Below are 21,988 nucleotides of genomic sequence, written 5' to 3' on the forward strand. Positions count from 1 at the left end.
AGTTTTCACTTTATAGCGTGGCACGCTAAACTTCCCGCACTTTTAATTTCCCAACTGCGCTGAATGGCAAGCAGTTTCTATTTGCCTACTGTTTGCCAATAGTTAGTCGCCAACAACTATTTCTCGACTCATTGCGATCATATAAGTTAGATATGCCGCGACAGTGTCAATTTACTCGTTGCGTTAATCGGTGGTCTGAGCGGTGCTTTCGAACAAAATTATCGACTGAATAATTTGCTCTCGCGGTGACCTGTCGAAAAAATAAATAGCTGAGCTGGTGAAACATGATGGTTAATGGCACACTCTTGCACATGGTCCTTGTACAGCCTTCTCAAAGAGGAAAGAAAGATGCGCCAGGGCCGATCGCGATCACTGTGACTGTTGAAAGCGTCATCATCTCGACTCCCGTCTGAGATTGCAACGGTTCCGGCGCGTACAGGGCCGTCTTCTGTCCCTTCCACCCTCACAGGGCATTAGAAGACGCTTCGTCTTTCCCCGTCCTCACGGCACCCCTTCAAGCGGTCCTGGCCAAGGGTCGGCCACGCGGTATCTTTCGCCTTTCGGGGAAGACGTGGCCAGCAGCGCTGCGCCACAGTGAAGCGCCGCCCCGCAGTTCGCCGGAGGCCGCAAACCAAGCGGGGAGACCCCGCGACCGCGTGCACCACGGGTGGAGAAGGCAATCGTGTAGCTGCTGCCAGAGCGAGCACCCCGTGCGCGGGCAAGCCCTAGTCTCGGCTCGCGGGTCACTGTTCCACCTGCCCGCTGTCCTGGAACTTGTCCGTCTCGTCACAAACCAACACTGCCGACGACCTGGGGCTGGGGACGATCCCGAAGCCGTCGCCGTGCTGCTTGGCGGCGGCCGCCGTCGCTCCGGTTCGGGACGCCAGCTCGGCCTCCCGGAACGGCCGCTGCTCGGCGCCGAGGTTGGGCGAGGAGTCCCTGCACGCGGCGTCCGCGCCGTCCGAGCTGAGGGCCGCGGTTCCGTTCTCCATCTTGTCCAAGTCGGACGAGTGCGGGTAGTGCTGCGAGCTGTCGTCGGTTCGGTCGCCCGAAGAAGAAAGGTTGCTGAGATCACTGACGCCGCACGGAGACGGCTTGGCGGAGTTGGTTCCAGAGAAGCTGTGGTGGTTGACGCTAAGCGCAGACGAGCTGTTGCTGCCGGCAGCTGGAAGCAGCGGGCTACTGGCACCGCCGGCTGCCTTGGTCAGGCCCAGTGGCTGCTCACTGGAGGAGACCTTGGCCGCGGCTGCGGTGCCCTTAGCTTTGGCCGCCTTCTCGCCGATCTTCAGCTCGGCCGCCTCGGCGTTGGAGATGCCATCCTGCTTCTTCCACTTCGTGCGCCGGTTTTGGAACCAGATCTTCACCTGCGCCAATCAGAACAGAGCCAGCCGGTCAAAATTTCACGCCGAGTTCTGCACACAACGCTCATGCGGCGATGTACTATCGACCAAGAAAGTTTACGGACCAAGGGATCTGACAAAAAGCTGAATATCTCCGCAGCCTCAAAACGCAGCCTGGTATTCTCATTTCCTGCCTCTACTTGTATATGAGAACAACATTGTGATGTACGGTCTCACTGGCTACTTTTAAAGGATGCTCGGATATTTAGCGTTTTCTGAGATCCCGTGGTCCGTAAACTTTTTTTTGGTCCATAGTACGCGTCTATGCCAAAAAACCCAACAATGGCGTTCCGTTTTCCTTGACTGAAAACAAAAATTAAAAAATCGGCTTTACTAGCGACATATTCGGCTTGATTTCCGTAAGAGGTAAGCGAAAGTACCAAATGTCGCTAAGAATTAAAAAAAATATCCAAGGTCTTTACTCGAACGGCGATCACTGTATGTTGAAGGGCGTTGTGCACGCTAATCATACTTTCTTTATTTAACAAAAATAAGTGCTTAATGACGTTTAATTAGTTCGCTTTTAATTAATTGCTTAATCAATAACGCACCAATTAAAAAGTTGCGATGGATGTCGAGAAATGACACAGACGAGCTTCTAAACCAACTTAAGCCGTACGTGGTCCTGGGGGAAGAAAAGACAGCGCGTAAAAATGAAAAACTACCACGTGACAACGCGCCCGCGCGTCAGGGTTTGTAGCGCTCTCAAACCTTGGGCCTAGCCTATAGCACTGGGAAGGAGTGGCCGCGCTCTTTCTCCGAGGCGTAACAGCTTTCGGCGCGCATATTCTGTTCGCACTATCAAGCGCGAAGCTCTGGCTTTGAACGAGCGAGAGATGCACAGCGTACTAGTTGATGACACGGTGTGTGTATACGTTCGAGACGGCTTCCTATCGCTAAAAATAAAAAAAAAAATATTCATGACTAGCATCAACAACGCCCATGAACATACAGTGATCGCCGTTCTCCCGTGAAGCCTTCGGTTATATTTTAGTTCTTGGCGACATTTCGTTGGGGCAGTCGGTATATCGGTACTTGTGTTGTCCTCTTACAGAAATCAAGGCCATAAATTTCTGAGCGAACTTTACCCGTTTTATCTGAAACTACATATAAAATCTGAAAATTGCAGGAGGCGAAGATCGCATAAGGAAGATATTTAAAGCCATGCTCATACATAGATAAAATAGATAGCTGGAGGCACATTATTCCATGTAACAAAAATCAACCTCTTGGACACGCGTGCGACATGCAGTCAATAACCGTTCTCAGTTTGCCTCAGGGAACATAGCATCTTCTTGAAAACTTGAACACCCTTGGATGTCTGAACGCCTGAGAGCCTCAAGAAACAGCTGCAGAAACGCTGAAATTGAGTAGGCTATTTAACTCGATATCTTCAGTGTGCTCTACAAGGCATAAACTATTATCGCGTGAGTGTTAAAAGTAATTGGTAATGCGATAAGCCAGTTCAAACAATTGCGACGTGACATCCCCGACGCCAACCGAAGTTCCTGGCCCACTGAAAAACTTTTCTAACTTTAAATCAAATCGGGAAATTAATTCAACAATTGCACTTATTATAATGAATCACGCAGTACGAACAAATCAGGGATTTTGAAGACTCGCCAAACAAAGTCGTAAGCGTTCAATGCGGTGAGTTAATATTCCGTTGCGCCTGAAAATTTTCCGATTTCTGATAGTATCTACAACTTTAAAAGGCACGCGTCAAATTTAGTGCCCCTCACGGTGTGATGTGCGAAACGCATCTGGCTTTAGTTGCGGTAGATGCTACCATAAACGATCTCATGATGCGGACCTATGAGGGATATATGTCGGCATAAAGTGAACAATCGCGCTTCTTTGGCCTTGGTGTGTTCTTCATGGTTCGCTGCCGCTTCATGGGTCGTTGCTTAGTCCGGCCGATGGGAGCTGTGCAGCTGCAAGCTCTGCCCGCTCGGAGCAACACACGACGGACAAGTCATAATGGAGTGCATTAGAAGAAAGAAGAGGAGGAAAAAAAAGACAAATAATAATCAGGTTTTGCCTCCATTTCATGAACTACGTGAAAGGCGTCGCAAGCGCAGGGGACACAACCAAATGGGGCAGGCTTATGGTGTAATGAACACGGCCGAGACCACATTTCTGTCCTTAAATATCTTCAAGCGGAACAGCAACGTTTGGGATACATTAGGATATTATGCGACAGATAGCCTCCGGCGTGATACGATAGATATGCATTATTCTGGGTAGTCTTCACCACATGGCTACAAAGCCTCCAGCAACATGTTGATGCCAGTAGTATTTACAAGGCACGACGAGTGCGTACGAGCGCGTGCTGCTCGCAACGCTTTGCCGATGCATAAGAACCAGCTGTATTCCTCCATCGCTCCATTGATCCCACTGGTTGCTGCACATGAGCAACGCAGAGAAGTTGGCTTGCAGGATCTTGCACCGCGTCTATTCGTTCAACATTCCAAAGGTACAGAATGAGACTGTTTACATTTTCTTCGAAACTTTACGCATTATTCATGGTGTGTAATGGAGCCTAAAATATCTTAGAGAACGAGAGCAAAAAGATGAAAGACGGGAAATTTAGCAAGTGTAAAGACCGGCTGTCTTCCCATTGCTGGGGTGAGGGGCTAAAGTAATTAGAGACAATGATGATGACTTAAATGACATTAAAGCTGCGTGAAAAAAATATAACCGAAGAGACTGGTACAAAGCGTGCAACAAGGCGGATGACGGTCAGAAAGGTTGGTGAGCGTGGAGATTGGAAACACACGCAGGTGACCGTGAAGGCCGCCTTGAAAATCAGTGCTAACAATAATACAATTACGAGATCCAGCGTGTGAAACTCCTGCCAGAAGAAAAATTCGAACTGCATTATAGTACATATAAATGTTCGGGTTTAAACAAAACCAAGTATTGAGACCTACTGATATATAGATAGATAGATAAACTTTAATTCAAAGATAGTTTTGTCTTGCCCCAATGGGGCATCGCTAATGGTCGGGGCCCCTAGTCCATGCAGGGCTCCGCTGGCTCTTGCCATCTTCTCTGCTCTCTGGATCAGCTTGAGCTGGTCGTCGAGGGCCGAGCTGGACAGCAGTGCCTCCCATTGCTCCCTCGTGGTGTTCGTGTCATGGTGTTCTATGTTGTGTAGCGTGCACTCCCACGTAATGTGGTATAGGGTTGGTGTGGCCCCAAACCACGGGCATTCGTCCCTGTAGGCTGTGGGGTGCATGCGATGTAATATGTGTAGGTTCGTGTAAGTGCCTGTCTGGAGCCTACGCCAGGCAGCGACACCTGCTGCTAGGTAATGAGAAAGCACTGAAAGTGTGAAACGAAACAAGAAGAGCACACATAAGAAGAAAGTAATATCTTCTAGGTCCACGTGGACATCAATTTTCATTAATAAATAGTAGTAACAATATACGTAATTACAGATTATGCAATTTGATACCGTCCAAATTATTTTCTTTGTTATCTATAGTACACACACACACACACACACACATACTATACATATATATATATATATATATATATGGCATATTACTTCGTAGTTCTTACGGTGCAGAACGCTTCATGTCAAACAAATCGTATTCACAGACAAGGTACAAAAAGAAAATAGATACAAGGACAAGTGGGGACGATTCGCAGTTTCACGACCGAAAACAAGACTTTACTTTCATTTGTACGCCCCCAGAGGGACACGACGCCCGGTGCGTCAGTGTTGAGACGAGCGAGCATGACGGTGCGGTCTCGTTACCAGCGTCGGGGCAACCACTGTATAAAGGGGAAAACCCAGGGAACGCTCTCTCACTGAAGAAACCGGTATACAAGGAGGCTCACGGGCGCTTCAGATTAATGCGAGGTGCCACGACAAATGACGCGTGATCGCGCGCCTTGTACGCGCATAACAGTCACGGCAACCCCACGCGCAAAGAACACAGAAGGGATAAACAGACCGGAAAAGCGCCATTTTCGGCTCCGTCTGAGGTGCGACATAAGACGTCTTTATCGACGTCTTCATCGCCAGCGCAGCTCGCGGCGCTTGTGTAGACAAGCCGACAAGAAAGACAGAGCACTGCAAAGGCCGCGGAGGCACGAAAAAGGCAGAGAGGGAATAAAAAAAAAAAAAAGAAGAAGGGATCCATGGCGCGGCACAAGACGGGAGGGGAAGGAAGGAAGGAGACTGTTTCACCGCGAATCTCACCCAATTTCCAGCGCTTCTTATTTCTTCCTCGAGGGCTCGTCGGCCGTAATTGCTATCCCTGCGCTCCCTTTTCTCCCGCGCTGCCGGCGGGGCCAGTATCCTCAATAAAGGGCCTCATAAAGAGTAGAGAGCGGACCCGGGAGAAAAAAAAAAGGGGAACGAAGGCGCTCGGTTAAGGGGCGGCTGGGAGGAAGGCCGCTGGGAGCAGATTCATTTGTCATGTCGCCCGCGCGCCAAGAAGAAACGCAGGCTCGCAGGAAACCATTAGACTCGATCAGGTTGAGATATGCCGCGGGAGGAGGCGTGCGGCGCGCGAGCGAGCGCGCTGGGGAGACAATATCCGCAGGAGGGGGGTGGGAGGCTTCTCTGCGCTGCTCGTCGTCGTAGCGCGCGCTCGCCGCTTCTGGAGCGGACGGCTTCCCTTGACGCGGCCGCGGCGCGATCGATGCGCCGCCGCTCTGGCGCTTTTGTGTGTGGGCCGCACGCGGCGAAGCCGGCGCAGCGCCACTCCTGCGCGAGCGCGACCCACTCTCCGGCCGCCGCTTCCGCATTGTCGCGGCGCCCGACGAGGGATGACAATTACACGGAGACCCGCTTCAAAAGGAACGACGCTGACAAGCGCGCCGCTGCGCGCGCTGCGGAGCGCCCATCGTGACCGTCGTCTTGCCGACAGCGGCGCGTGTCATCGGCTTGCGCTGTGCTCGGACGCCAAGGCGCGCCGCTGCTTTTCTCCCGTGCGGACCGACGAGATTTGCTCTGACGTTGGGACGACGCCTTATGACGAGCGACGACAAAAAAAAAAAAAAAAAAAAAAGAGCCACGCTCCCGTTCTTTCGACCCCGGAACGCGCGTGTGTATACCGCTATCCTAAGTCTAAAGAATGCAGAAGACGATGGGTGCGTCCCTAGGACATTTTTTTTTTTCCCTGGTCCAGTTGGTGTGTTTGGACAAACACCATCAACCGCGCAAATAAACGCAAGCCACAGAAAAAGATATGGGCAAGATCAACGCAATACATTCCGTGAGCTGATACTTCGCATGCATCGTGCATGTGCGAAATACATCTTACAAAACCATGTCTCCTTATGAGGTGTGCGTTTATTTTACACTTCATGTGTTAACGGACATGTGCGTCGGGATAGAAGTAGCTCTTTACGTATAAGAGCATCATCGTACAAAAATAAGTTGCTCAAAAAAGAAAACGAACAATTATTACTTTTGTAGGGTCCCTGTTCTTTTTATCACCAGGTATAGTTTTGTTTCTTTCAGCCTATTTAATGATCTGAACTTGTACGTGATGTACGAGGATAGGAAAGTGAAAATAAACACTTGGTATTAAGGTCTTGTTTCTTTCGCGTAATAAAAAAAAAAGGGAACCAAAGTGCTGTTCAGGCAATCACATATATGTGGCAGTCTCGAAGCTCAAGACAGACTTGCTTCTAAATTTCTTCCCTTACATGGGCACCGGCCTATCCTTCTTTTCCAACAATTCAGACAAAGAAGAAAGAAAAAAAAAAACGCAGCAGCATTGGTCCGGGTTACACGAGGGCAGCTTCCGTGCGAGACGGCGTATAACAGCGATCGTGCGGCGCCATTTAATGCGGGCCCAGCGCTAAACAGCCGGTGTCATCCGAGCAATTTCGTGCTTCGGCGATGATGAGATTTATCCCGACGCCCCGGTTCTCTCCCCACTGCCTTCCCCTCGGCAACCTGTCGATAATCGATAAAGGCCCCCATTCTCGAGCGCGCCGCATCCAGGAAGCAATCGCCGAGACACCCACTCGCGCGGCCGCCACCGCTCGATGCCGGATCGTTCATCTCGCCTGCGAGCCTCCTCCGGAGCCCCCCACAAAGCCCCCCAAGTGCGTGTCGCCGGCCGCCAACGAGACACAGCCGTGACACAGGCTTCCGCGCCCAGCGGCCGCCGCACAATGCCCGCGGCGCGCAATGGAGATAACGGGACGCGCAGGCACCGCCGCGGGAGCTCTTCGCTGTGTGCGTCCTTGTCGGCCGCCCCGGAGAGGAGAAATGAAACTCGCAATTTTCATTACGACAATCGCATTTGAGCGCGCACGGCCTCGCCGACAGCGGCGCTCGTTCAAAGCGTGGGACGACTCGCCGCGCCGGCTGAACGATTGCTGTTTCCTCTTTCGCTCGGCCGGCTTCGCGGTGGTGCCATTATGAGAACTCTATTTGGGACCGCGATTGATTAAGCGATCGATCCGCGCCGTTAAACGGCCGCGCCCGGACGTCGCCCGAGGACAGCGCGCGCGGCCGAGGCGTGCCCGGGCGCCGGAGCGGAATTTCGTCGCGGTGCCGGGGGGCGCCGTCGCGCGACCGGCACGCAATGTGTACGGCCGCGCGCCTGTCTCGGCGGCGGACGAACGCTGACGGGCCCGTGTCACACCCGCGTCTTCGCGGCTCTGACTCGGCGCAGAGCAACGCCAGAAGCGGCTTTCGGATGCCACGCCTGTCGCTTCTGGGTTCTCCGAAGACGCGGAGGGCTTTCGCTCGGCACGCGTGGCATTTTTCTCCAGCAAGTGCTACGAGGGAGCGTGCAATTTGCTTCTGAACAACCGCACATTCTGTAAATTATGCAAATTGCGCGTCCTGCTAGGTGGCTTTTAAAGAGGCACGTCCGCGAAGCAGTCGTTGCGAAAATAAACCTTTCAAAAGAGAGAAAAGAGAGAAACTTAAAGAGAAAAAGGAAGAGTATATACATAAGGAGGGTGTAATGTAATGGTGATCATTTCATGTGTAGCAGCCATTGCGCTGTGTAGCATCCATCACCATGCAGCAGCCATCACCATGCAGCAGCCATCACCATGTAGCAGCCATGTGTAGCAGCCATCACAGTTCCTATCCTGGTTAAGTCTTCCCAGCACCGAACTAATCGAGTGATCGAAAGCAAAGCGCGAGACGTAAGTGATGCATTAGCATCACGCGTTCTTGAAAATTAGGTGCAGTTAAACCTCAATTTATCGAAGTCGACAGGACCATTGGCTTAAATTGTTGAATCGAGAACTTTGTTAAATCGAAAACAATCGAAACAGTCAATATACGAATGGTAATAAATTGGGGCTGGACGAATATTAGAATACGAATCTAATATTGTACGCTAACTATTCGTGTATTCCCCTTCGAAAAGGAACTATTCGGTGTTTTCGACTATTCGGAATTTTTTTTTTTTTTTGCAACAACCGAATGTAAAGGTCTGGTTGCTGTTCTCCGTCCGCTAAACAAAGTATCGCAAATCATGACCAGTGAACAATGACAAAAGTTTTAGACGCAATGCCGAAAAGAAATCAGTAATGCAAACTTTATTTTTGGTCCTTCAACACCGCTTCTTTCGTTTTCCACAACTTCAGATTTTTTTTTTTTTTTTCAGCAACCACTTATTTAATGTTTTTGGAAAGCTAGTCATACAGCAGCCATTCTTTCTTGCAAAGCTTGTTTGCAAACAGGCTCTAAAGTTGTTCAGAGGTTAGTCATGTTCCTTTTTGAATGACAATTAGGGATCTTATGTTTAAAACTGATTATCTGTCCCTGATAGCTCACTTTCTTGCACTAGTAAATGCAGGAGTGGCACTTTATTATACCGAAATGAGCATTCCGTCTGTAAATATACATACGTCTGTGCTTGAATATTGGATATTCGATTCGATGTTCGATACTTACTATTCGTACAGTTCATTCCTGATCGGTTAATTAGATTTGTCGCTTAATTCAAACACACTGAAAAGTACCGACGAGAAGACATGCATTGCTATGGAAAATGCCTAATGCTGGTTGAGTCGCACTTCAAGAGCAAGAAGCAAAGACATTACAGACTACTTCAAGCAATAAAAAAAAATATTTGAATTTGTTGATTTTGCTGCCGCTTGTTAGTTGAACATTTCGGATAATTAGCTACATCTTGAGGTTCCTGACGGGTCGACTGTATTCGATTCGTATTCGAAAAAGTTTATATTCGCCCACCTCTACATCATATTTATTCAAGAGCAAAGAATTATGTAATTCTAGCCCGCGCACGGACTTGGCGTAGATACCGAGCCCGTTGAGTGCGTATTGTGTTTCTTTATGGGACCAGCGACCTCAACAGAGCGATGGTGGCCGTCACCTGAACTGAAACTAGGGATGGTCGATTAAATGTTTTAATCGATTAACGATTATACGTTCGTTGCTTTAGCGTATCATCGATTAATCGATTTCGATGCGGGGTTTTTCGTCGATTAATCGATTAATCGACTTTTTTTTCGGGCGCTTTAAAAAGGCTGAAACACAGTTATCTATTCACGTAAGTACCTATTTTAACGCTTGAAAGGTGGAACCAGGATAAGACATACAAGCGTATAAATTTTGATAAAGAGTAATGTTTAATTTGTTAGAGGTCAACTATAATTGCCACTAGTGACTAGTGAAGGAATAAGCAATATACGGAGTGTTCATATTGACGCGTGTACTTGTTTATCTTTCCCCGGTGACCGCTTTTCACCGGCTAACAAATTTTAAGGTGGTGGTCCGGCGCCACCAGCCCCCCGTTCGAGTACTTTTGGAGCAACCGTGGTGGCTCTTCTACTTAGGATATAAAGTTGTAGTATATGCCTTAAAAAGCCTAATTCTTGTAGATTGCAACTATTTATATTATAAAGAAATTGAATAATGTGATTTAGAAATACATGTTCAAGATCAAGCATGATATACATGGTTTTTGCGAAATGTGTCTCAGATGTGACCATATTTAGAAGAAACTACTGCATTTACTGCATTGCGGCTTGCTCTGTAGCTTTAGGACATATTTATCTATTTCCTAGACGCAGCAAAATAATGTTGAATTTTTACTTTTTGGATAATTTGCTTTTGAAGATTGCCAAATATCGCAACTTCTGTTGTAAACAGCCCGGCCACTACATGCTCTAGAAAGCTAAATTTTGGACAATTAGAGTTCAAGGAATTTCCATGTAGGACGCTAAATTTCATTCATGTACCTTTATCAGTTTTACACCGCACCTTCGTAGTTTTAGTACCTTCCCGCAAAAATGAGCAAAAGTAGGACCACAATTCTAAATATTGCTTAATTTCGGTCGCATTATTAGGAAAGCCAAGAAAGGTACATAAATGAAATTTTGCATCCCAATTGGAAATTACTTGATCTCTAATTTGTCCAAAATTTAGCTTCCTTGAGCTTGTAGTTGCCGGGCTGTTTACAACAGAAGTTGCGATATTTTGGCAAACTTCAAAAGCAAATTATCCAAAAAGTAAAAATTTAACATTGTTTTGCTGCGTCTAGCAAATAAATATGTTCTAAAGCTACAGAGCAAGCCGCAATGCAGTAAATGCGGTAATTTCTTCTAACTATGGTCACAACTGAGACACAGTTTGCAAAAACCATGCATCTCATGCTTGTTCTTGAACGTTTATTTCTAAATCACATTAATCAATTTCTTAATATTATCTATAGTTAGAATATACAAGAATTAAGCTTTTTTATGGTATATACCACATCTTTATATCCTAAGTAGAAGAGCCACCGCAGTTGCTCCAAAGGTACTCAAAACGGGGGCTGGTGCTGCCGGACCGCCACCTTAAACGTTATCGCTCGGCGCAGGAAGCGCCTGCATGTATCGGAATTTTCTCGAACGTTATCGATGCTTCTATCCGTTGTCAGTTGTCACCGACGCTTATGTAATCTGATTGTATTAGCGACGCCAATTGTCTAGTACCTTCTGGAAGACACGCGGGTACCAGAGATTACTCTGGAACCTTCGATGACTCATGTATAAAAGCCGACGCGCTTCGCCGCTGATCAGATTTCGACGATCGCCGATTGTGTTCGCCGCCATCGTTGTGCTTCGAGTGAAACTTGCTTTTGTGGGCACAGGCTCACCCAATAAAAAGTCCGTTTCGTCATTCACAGTTTTGCGACTGTTTTCTTCATCGTAACTACAACGTGACTACTATGGAATTTTTAAAAATCACCTGTGGCAGGTAGCATAATTCTTATCGTTGAGCGGTGGAGATTAGTAGCACGAGCAATCGAAAGACATACTCAACCAAATAACAAAAATTGACTAATGAACTTCTTGGGTAATTACTTTATGACACATATCGCAATTTACGAATTGTAGCCGTTGAGTTTGCAAGACGCATCTACTTGAATAGAATTTCCAGGATGACACCAGTTTCGAGATACTATTTCTCAAAGTGTTGGACGAAATACATGGACGTTACAGTTACTTTTGTCCTTCAATGCATTTTGGTAAAAAATTAAGTGGAACAACAGTGCATTTTTACGGCGAGTATGATGGCGCATATCTCCAAACTGGTGTCATTCTGGAAATTCATTGAAAGTGGATACGCCTGACAAGATCACTGGCTACAATACGTAAATTGTTATATGTGTCGTAAAGTAATTAACTAAGAAGTTAATCCGTGATTTTTTGTTAATTAGTTGAATGTGTGTTTCGATTTCTCGTCCGAATTTGCGCCTCATCGAATAACCAAGCTCAATGATAAAATTATGCTACCTGCCACAGGCGATTTCTAAAAATTCCGTAAAACTTAAAAATGAACACCCTGTATGTTAAAAATGGCGCTTACTGAGGAGGGTGTGCATGGAGGAAGGAATAATTAGAAGAGAACATGGCAGCACGACTCACATCAAGAAGTAATGGCGCAACACGTGGTCGCCACATCAGAGGGCGCGGTAGGTTTAATGCTGCCTGGTGCAGGGCAGCAGCGCAGCTGAACGGGTGCGCACTGATTTGAAACTGCTGCGAACCAAACATTATCGGCCAATACGTTGTCACTCAGGGTTCCGTGTTGACCCTACTGCGAAGTAAAAAGCGAAGGCAATCGCTTGACGGTGAGTTCGCTTGCCAAGACTAGCTGCCTCACGTAATGCTCTCGCCTAGTTTATTTCTTCCTCCACGGGGGCGGCCTCTCTCCGGGCCCCAGGCAGCCTGTGTGACGTGCGCGTAAAGGGGGGAAGCGCTTGGTCAGCTCGACATGACTCGGGAAAACAGTCTACAGTCGCTCTCGGTCTTCGCTGCCGCGCGGTCGTTGCTCGTACTCCGCATTCTACAGTACGATTTCAAAATTTCAACTTTCCAGCCACTGTCTGGAAAACGATTAATCGAACTGCTTTAATCGATTAAACCGATTAAATTAAAGGTACACGTCGACGACGATTCATCGTTTTGCGGCGTACTTTTAGTCGATTAATCGATTAATCGTTCATCGATATTACCATCCCTACGGTGTCATGTCCATGACTATAACCTCTGCCATCATCGCTTGGTGTTTCCTTCAATCAGTACCCACGTCCTTACCCATTGCAGTGGTTTCTAGATGTTAATCATTTTTCAGTGAGTCATTGTCATTTTTTCTGAATCATGTTCATGATTATGACTTCTGTAGACTCCTCATAATGGTCACCCCGGCGTTCTGAAAACGTATACTCGGCTGAGGCAGCGTTTCTACTTGCACGGCATGTATCACTTCGTGTGCCAGTACGTGCGCGCTTTCACGGCGTGCCAACGGCGCAAAATTCAACAGCGTCCTCCTGGCGAGTTACAGCCGCTTCCCTGCCCGGCCAGGCCATTTGATCGCGTCGGCGTAGACCTATACGGGCCGCTTCCCTGCAGTTTCTCGGGTAACCGATGGATAATTGTAGGTGTCGACCACTTGACGCCCTACGCCGAGACTGCTGCACTCCCGGCAGCCTCTGCGGGCAAAGTTGCCTTCTTCATCTTGCGGAACTTCGTTCTTCGACATGGAGCGCCACGCGAACTGCTCAGCGACCGCGGGCGTGTTTTCCTGTCCGAAGTAATACAAGCCCTTCTCGCTGCATGCAGCATCGTTCGCCGAAAGTCTACCGCCTACCCTCTGCAAACTAACGGCTTCGCAGAGAGGTTCCACCGCACGCTTGGCGACATGTTGATTTTGTACGTTGCCTCGGATCACAGTAACTGGGACACTGTTTTGCCATTCGTAACGTATGCCTATAACACGGCCACACAAGCTACCACTGGCTTTTCGCCATTCTTTCTGCTATATGGCCGCGAGCCATCGTGTACAATGGACACGCTGCTCCCATACCGACCCGACGCTTCAGAATGTACACCAGTGTCTGAAACCGCCAAATATCAAAGGACTGTAGGCAGCTCGCTCGTACCTTCACGACCGCTGCTCAAGGCCGCCAAAAGCTGCGGCATCACAGTAACATGCCTACACCACATTTTCCGCCTGGTTCTCTTGTTTGGTTGTGGATCCCACCTCACAGCCCTGGCCTTTCAACCAAACTTCTTGCACGCTATGATGGCCCATACCGCGTCATCGAACGTACCTCCGCTGCCAACTACATTGTCGAGCCTGTGACGCCATCATACAACCTCAGACATCGCGAGAGTGACACGGTTCATGTCAGCCGACTTAAGCCATACTATGACCCCCTGATCCTACTACGCCGTAAGTCGCCAGGATGGCTCATCTTCTGTCCCGGGGGCCATTGTAGTGAAGAAGAGGAAGAAGCGCTCTTGCATCTGTCGCTGTGCACACGATCAGCGTTCGTGGACTACCTCGATTGTGTGAGACGTCATTTTCGTCTAATAAATCGTCATACTACACTTCTAACATCATCCGTTAGTGTTTCCCTCACTTAGTACACACATCAGAACTCATTTCAGTGGCTTTCGAGTGTTTTTTTTTCGCCGAGTCATTGTTATTTTTGTTGAGCCATGCTCATGGCTATGATTTCTACATCATCCTTTAGTGTTTCCTTCACTTAGCGCCCACGCCCAAACCAATTCCTGTGGTTCTTGTGTGTAAATGTTATTTCACTGAGTTATTCTTATTTTTGCAAAGTCGTGCTGATGACTATGATTGCTACCATCATCTTTTAGTGTTTCCCTCACTTAGTGCCCACGTCCGAACCAATTCCTGCGGTTTTTGAGTGTTAAATTTTTTTCGCTGAGTCATGCTCATGACTATGACTTCTACCACTATCCTTTAGTGTTTCATTCCCTTAGTACGCCTTAACCTCCCTACCTTTGCTCTCTTCTTTCTCTCTGTCTCCCTTAGTAGGCGCGTCCGAACCAATGTCCGCGGTTTTTGTGTTCATCCTTTTCGCTGAGTCATTGTCACTTTTGCTGAGTCATGCTCATGAGTATGACTTCTACTACAATCCTTTAGTGTTTCCTTCACTTGGTAACCGTCCTGGTAACTGGTAACCCCCGTCCTTACCCATTCCAGTGGTTTTTGGATGTTACCCTTTTTTCGCCGAGTCATCATTTTTGCTGAACCATGTTCATGACTATGACTTCTACCATCATCCTATAGTAGATGCCCATTTCCTTCACTTAGTACCCACGTGCCAGCCCATTTCAGTGGTTTTAGGGGCGAAGCACCTTAGGGCCGAGTCTTGTCCCTCACTCGTCGTCCGTAGCTCTGGTTTGCATGGAGACCGCTAGGGGCGCTGCAGTGCACAAGGGCGTTCGTTCCCGACGCGCGCTCTCTTTTTCTTTCATTCCCGATGCGCGCTCTCTTTCTCTCTCGTTCACAACGCGCGCTTTCTTTCTCTCTCGTCCGTAGCTCTGGCTTCCCGCGCTCTCGCCGCCTCTGGGTTCGCTTGACGGCATCGCGCTTGAACCGAGCATCGGCGCCACCAACCTCAGGTAGAGAAGGCTTCCGGTGTTTTGCGGCCGCTTCCCGCGCTCTCGCCGCCTCTGGGTCCTCCGCTTGCCGGCGATTCACAGTTAACCGAATGATCCCCCGGTGCTTCGCCCACTCATCATCATTCACTTCGTGGATATACGGTGATTTTCTTAGAGTTAATCTATTTCGCTGGGTCATTGTCATGACCTACATGGCACGCATGTCATGACATTTATGTAATGACCTATCTTCGTTCTGGGGATTTACGTGTCAAAACCAGTTGTATGTAATGACCTATCATTCATGTTCGTCGTACACTCCTCTCATACTATGCCAATTTTGGTACCTACCAAGCCAACGAAGCGACAATGAGAGCACCAAGACGCAGGCGGCTGTTTCATGACCTACATGACACGCATCGTGACGCATGTCATGACATATAATTTATGTTCATCGTATACTCTTGCCATAGTATGCCAATTTTGGTAATACAAAGTTATCAAAACGACTATGAGAGTACGAAGTCGTAGGCGCCGACATAGATACTTTCAAAATGGCAAATGTTCGCCAAGAAATGCTCCGCATTTAAAATGGGGGCAGCTTCACACCAGTCTCAGCAAACAGCGAAGCTGGCGGTCCTTAGCTTTAACTTCGCTTTTCATTAGGTTTAATTTGGTTCTCTCTCGAGCGTCGTCTTCTGCCACAGCTGGCACGTTGGCGCACCTCGGCTCCCACGTTGGCAAAGTCAGGACATGCCCGACCGCCGCATCGTGGGCTCCCTGGACAGCCCATAGTTGCGTCCCGGCATCGGGGCTCTTGTTAGGCGAGAGCCACTTGTTGTTGTTGTTGTTGTTGTTGTTGCCTCATAAGCCACTTGTCCTGATTGAACGCGCTCGTGGCATGGCTCCCGCGTTCGTCGTCGTCATCTTCTTCCACATTGGCTCCGTTGCCGCTCATCATTGCAGCATAGAATTTCACTTCTCTTAAGTAGTGGGACGCGTATAGCTGCTGCCGGCACCGATTGAGTTTGCCCGCATTCGCGCCGAATGCGCCCAGTGTCTGTCAGTGCAGGCGGAACCTCTGGCGACGGCTCGGGAGGTAAACTCACCAAGCCACGGCCGCCTGGATCGGTGCGCACGGCGGTATTGCTATGGCCGTCCCATTCGACGCGTGCCCCATTGAAGAAATGTGATTGAGGAAGTTGCCCCGCGCGCCGGGAGACGGCGCTGTGCTCCCACCCTCTGCTGACGACGTCGCGGCCGTGGAGATGCTTGGAGAGATGCGCATTTGACATCATGCACGTGGGGAAGATGGGTTGATTGTTGGCACAAAGTGTAGTGACAGCTGCACGAAACTGCACGAGAATCAAGGCACGTGGTGATAGATTCTTAAGTCGGCTTTACACAGCGAGGGTGTTTCTTTGTAGCATAACACGGCAGAGATGTAGCTAACATAGGCAGGGTGTTTACGCGACTTTGTGTGGAGCATTGCATGTGCCTTGAGACATGTATTCTGGCGAGTGAGTTGCCACTGTGCCTAAGCGCTTCCCCTGACCGCGCTTGTCATTCTTTTCTTGCGCTCGTTTTTCCCTTCAAAAAGAAACGTGGTCAATGTATCGCTACGTTCTCGGGTAGAGCGCTGTGTTCACAGAAGTCTTCATGTACAGTCATAACGGTGGTAATAATAAATTTACAGTACATTTTCTCCAGCCTGATGTACCGGCCGAATGAATTATTCGGCGTCCTTGCATGCGCGTCGCATTTACATTGTGAAGTTCCCGCGATACATCGGTGGTGCTGAAGCGGCTTTTCCTTTAAGCCTCGAACTACTATATGTTACTTGGAAGTGTTGCTGCTGAAGGCCCTGTGTAACTAGCATATATGCTTTCATATGCATTTCCCATTGTTGTATCTCATTGAATTGAGACAAGTGCTTTGTTTTTATATTCTAGCCTGAAATTCCGCATGTAATTTACTGTATTCTTCAGAAACATGCCGTACTGTGGCGTGCCGTGCTGCAAGTCGAGCAACAAGCAAATACTTGGTCTAAGTTTTCACGAATTTTCAGTGGAGGAAACTCGTCGGCAAGTGTGGCATAAAGCCATAACCAGGAAAGATTTCTTTCCCAATGACAGGTCCGCCAGTAGCGTCTTCTGCTCATTGCACTTCTTAGGCACAGACTACTGCTCTGAATCCACCAAGACCCGGCGCCTGAATCAGACTGCTGTGCCCAGCGTTTTTACTGCCCACCCGAGCTATATGCAGTCCCCGATACCAAAAAACGGCGAAAGTTGGAGCGGGAACAAACAGCGTGCGCAGTGCCTATAACAAAGGGTGTTATGGATGTAGTGAACAGCGACAGCGAAGAAAATTGTGCAATAACAGGGGGCCATGAAGACAGCCGTCACATACTTTTACTTGCCAGTGACAGGCAGGCTAATCCCCAAGATAGAGAAAATCGGCGCCCAGCTGATTCATTAGAATGTGCAACTCAAACAACCGACGACATTGTCCCACATAAGCATTCATATGTTCAGGAAATAAACCGCTTGAGAGTGCATCTTTTCAGGAACAATGATGCCATGCAAGAGCTTCGAAGGGAAAATGAAAATATGAAGAAAAAACTCGATGGTTTCATGTCCAATAGACTGCACTGTGCATTGAGCAAATGCTTGCAAAAAGTGGGCACTGCCAAGTTTTGTCTGGAGGACTGTATAATTAAACAGATAGCAAATGCACCAAGGCAGCGTCCTATTTGGTCATCCTACTTTGTAAGGGAGTGTGTATCTTGTACTACCTGTTACCGAAGAGCTATCATTACATCCATAAGCGACGCCTTCTGAAGCTACCTGCGAAAAATACCTTGCTCCGGTATGTTGGGAGGTCAAACAGTAAAAGTGGTGTGACACCATTGCTGAAAGAGCGTCTAGTACAAGAGGTCAAGGAGCTGAAAGAGGAAGCGAAAATGTGTTCATTAATTATTGATGAAATGGCCATAACCTCAAAGTATGTATATGACCGCAAAATGGACTGTTTTTTTGGGAAAGAAACAACGAAGTCTAGCACCATCAGGCAAGAAAATGTCAGCAATTTTGTGCTTGCCAATAAGGTGCTGTGCTTTGTGGCTTCAGGACTGTCGACATCCTACAAAATACCATGTGGTTTCTTCTTCACAAACCGGTTAAGTGGCAAGGTGCTGTACCAGTTGACAAAGCATGTACTTGAAGAAGTTGAAAAGTGTGGTCTTTATGTGATACGAATTGTTACGGACAACTACAAAATTAATGTGACTATGATGAGACATTTTGGAAATGGATCACTGAAGCCAGTTGTGAATCATCCATGCAACCCTGACAGGCAATTGTTTTTGTCATTTGATCAATGTCACATCATCAAAAATGTGCGGAACCTCCTTCCTGAAGGCGATGACAAATGAAAGCCCCCCAATAACAGGACTGCTCATAAAGCTGTATGAACTCCAGAAGAATGAAGTTGTGAAACCAATTTGCTTTCGAACCCAAGAACATGTTGAACCAAGCAACTTCGAAAAAATGAATGTCCAGAGAGCAGTTCAGCTCTTTTCAGATGAGGTGATTGCTGCAGTTTCCTTTCTTATGAAGTACCCCACTTACCACCCAGAAGCTGAGCCCTTCAGAAATGTTGCTTTAACTGTGTAGATCATGAAGGCAATTGAAAAGTGGTTTGCTATCCATAATGTGGCCAACAGAAGAGCACACCTGCACTTAAACAAGCCCGACCTAATGCATTTCTTCTGTGTGACAGACAGACGCTTGAATTGGCTTGAAGAGGAATTCCCACAGTACCTTGATATTCTCCACAATGCCTGCAAGTGAAGTGGCAAAAAATTTCTCAGCGCTGAAACTTATGAAGCACTGCTGCTGACAAACAAGTCTACCGTTCTGTGTGTGAAGTACCTACTGGAGAGTGGATTCTTTTATGTCCTCACCAGGAACCTTTCCTGCGATCCGGTTTAGTTCTCGTCAGTGCATTGCGTCAACTGGCAGGGTGCAACGACTGCCTAGATGCTAGAGCTGTGACCTTCTGCCTAGAAAAGTTACTGCGGACAGGTATCCTATGTGCATCACAAGCATCAAATGTGGGAAATGGCCAGCGTGTTATGAGGTAGGTGCACATTTTTGTAGCAAAACTGGGTCTATTGCATTGTAAGTTAGTCCTTGTGGTTTAATTTATCTTGTTTGCTAACACCATTCTCTATTGACACTGCAAGCAACGTTTTGTGGCATTTTCATCGTCTGATGTATTTGTGCCGCATAGATTTTTTTTCTCCAGCATGTACAGTGCCTCTACATCAGCCCCTTTGGACAGGATTTTTGCAGACATGCTCATAGGGATATACCTTCCGAATCGGAGACATTGAACATTCATCAAACCATCTTTCCTGCAAGCAGCTGCAGTGCACTATCTATGTATGCATGAGTGCTTTAAAGCGTATGATAAATATTTGTTTTTTGAAAAGTACTGTTTTTCTTTGGCTCATTATTCTGTGTGTCAGGTACAGGTAACCAACTTATAGTTTTTACTATTTTTTGCCTTACCTGAACCACCCAATATTGTGGATGATGAAAACAGTGTGTAGGTTGCAACTAGCAATGCATTACCCAGGTATGCACTATCCACAATGGAGTTTGGTAAAAATCAGTTTTCCGAACTGTAGTGCGCCTTTACTCTGCTTTTTGACCTTTGTAAGTGTCATATACTGGCCATTAACATAATTCTTGTACTGTTTTGTTATCCAGCTTTCTTGAACCACCCAGTTTTGTAGATGATGTCATCAGTGTACTGGCACCCTTGAAAACAATGCCTTGTAAGTAGGAGCACATTAATTTGAGAGAGTTTTGCATACGACGTTGCCTGTTTTTTCAAAAAGAAATGGACAGCATATGTCCCAATTAGGCATCTGATGTGAGCATTTCCTTTTTTATTTTTACAGTGCTACCACTACCTTCAACTGTGGAAAATGCTGCGGTAGCATACATCGCTTGATTCATTGCGAAGGCAGTGGAAGAACGGAGGACATGCAGCGCCTGTCCAAGTCTGCATAATTGAACATCAGCATCAACAGCAATGGGACTCAATAATCACCAATCAAGAGGTGGTTTGGTGTTACCGAAGCCCGAGTTTGTTGCTGTTCTCGTTAATGTAAAAAAGGCAGTTGACATTGCAGTCCCACATATTGGCAAGCATGATGTGCGCTAAAAGTTGGCAGCTTTAATTTGTCCTCACTTAGAGAGCTTCCCTGTTTTTGTTTGCCAGGCAAAAGAAGAGCATGCATGAGCGATTTCATTATTGCAAGCCAATTTATAAAGCCCCTACTCTCAAATATTGGCGCAGTCGTTATGGACACAGCGGCTTACCGCAAAAAACTAATGAGTAAGCCATTGAGCCGAAAAGTTCTCCGCGTTTGAAGGAGTACTGCGAGTGCACAAGCGCTGTGTGTTTGCTATTGTAAATAAATTGTACGTATTGTGAATGTGTTATGCTGGTAATTTCGTCATGAATATAAACATGGCATTCAATTATTTACTCATGGCTCAGAAAGTTGCTGAAAAATGTCTGTCCGTGGCTCTCGACTCGGGTAAGCAGCTTGATACTTCGCGCAGGAAGACGCGCGATGAGTTCGCTTATTTAACACAATAAACAGCGAATTCGCATGTGCAGATGCAAGACTGCCGCGACTTCAGCTCTCCATTTCAAAGTTCCGAGTCATATCTCTCGCTTTCCAAAGCGTATTTTGACAGTCAATTGGTCAAGCTCTGGAAAATGTAAGTCATAAACAAAAGTTTGCAGGCTGCGTATTCACGAAAGGAAAAAAATCTTGGTTGCCTCGTCAGTCAGCTGGCATTCCTTCCAGCAGATAGAGCTCGAATGCCTTTTCTAGCATGTAGGCTTTCTATTGGCATGCTGTGCTTGAGCGCGCGGAAAAAATGTCGCAGAGAGGAAACCCTAAGGGTGTAAGTTATCACCTATTTTATAAGGTGCCCTTTTGGCACACCCTACACTCTAAAAACAGTTGCACCCTTTTGGGTGCATTTTTGCCACACAACAATAATCGTCATCGGTCTTGCTTGCGTTTCCTATCTTGAAAACTCTGCACTTGTTACTTTCCTGTCAAAAACGCTGTGTCACGCTGATAACGCTCTTGTCGTTCGTGACCGAGAAGAGTCGGGCGCACAGCGTTAAAGAAAGGAAAGCCACGCAAGTCAGATGACGATTATTGTTCTGTGGCAAAAATACGCCCCAAAGGGTGCAACTGTTTTTAGAGTGTACAACAAGGGTGCCTATGTAGAGAAACTGTAGGGTGTTGTGAAAACACCCTAACCAAAAGGTGGCACCTACACCCTTCGTTTATTTTTCCTAATTTAACACCCACTGTGAGGGTGCCAGATGGGTGTACAGCACCTGCACCAGGTGTCAAATAGCTTGAACCAAAATTTAAAGTGGAACATTTTAAAGATGAATGAGACCCATGGCATATTGCTTAGAGTTGCCTGAACTTAAATGTTTTTGAAATTAAATTATAGTGAAACAATATATATGTATATATGCATGTGGAAATTTAAAATATTAGTCCATGAGCCGTGCTTTGAAAAGTGCATGTTGTCTCGTGAAGGAGTTCAACAATATGCATCATGGTCTCAGTCATCTGAGGTGTATCCCTGTTTTTAAAATCTGGTTCA

The 21,988-nt window shown here is 47.2% G+C and overlaps 1 protein-coding gene across 1 annotated transcript in view; it reads right to left on the bottom strand.

The window, feature by feature from the left end:
* Positions 1-285: 285 nt before the first annotated feature.
* The window catches only part of LOC119442079 (homeobox protein Nkx-6.2), a 183,327-nt gene continuing 161,624 nt past the window's right edge, over positions 286-21,988 (bottom strand). Inside the window, exon 3 of the mRNA XM_049668591.1 lies at positions 286-1,364. Within this exon, the coding sequence (XP_049524548.1) occupies positions 744-1,364 (621 nt within the window). The 3' untranslated portion in view covers positions 286-743. The remainder of the gene's footprint in view (positions 1,365-21,988) is intronic.

This window comes from Dermacentor silvarum, chromosome 1 (assembly GCF_013339745.2).
Source record: "Dermacentor silvarum isolate Dsil-2018 chromosome 1, BIME_Dsil_1.4, whole genome shotgun sequence".
In the NCBI taxonomy this organism is placed as follows: Eukaryota; Metazoa; Arthropoda; class Arachnida; order Ixodida; family Ixodidae; genus Dermacentor; species Dermacentor silvarum.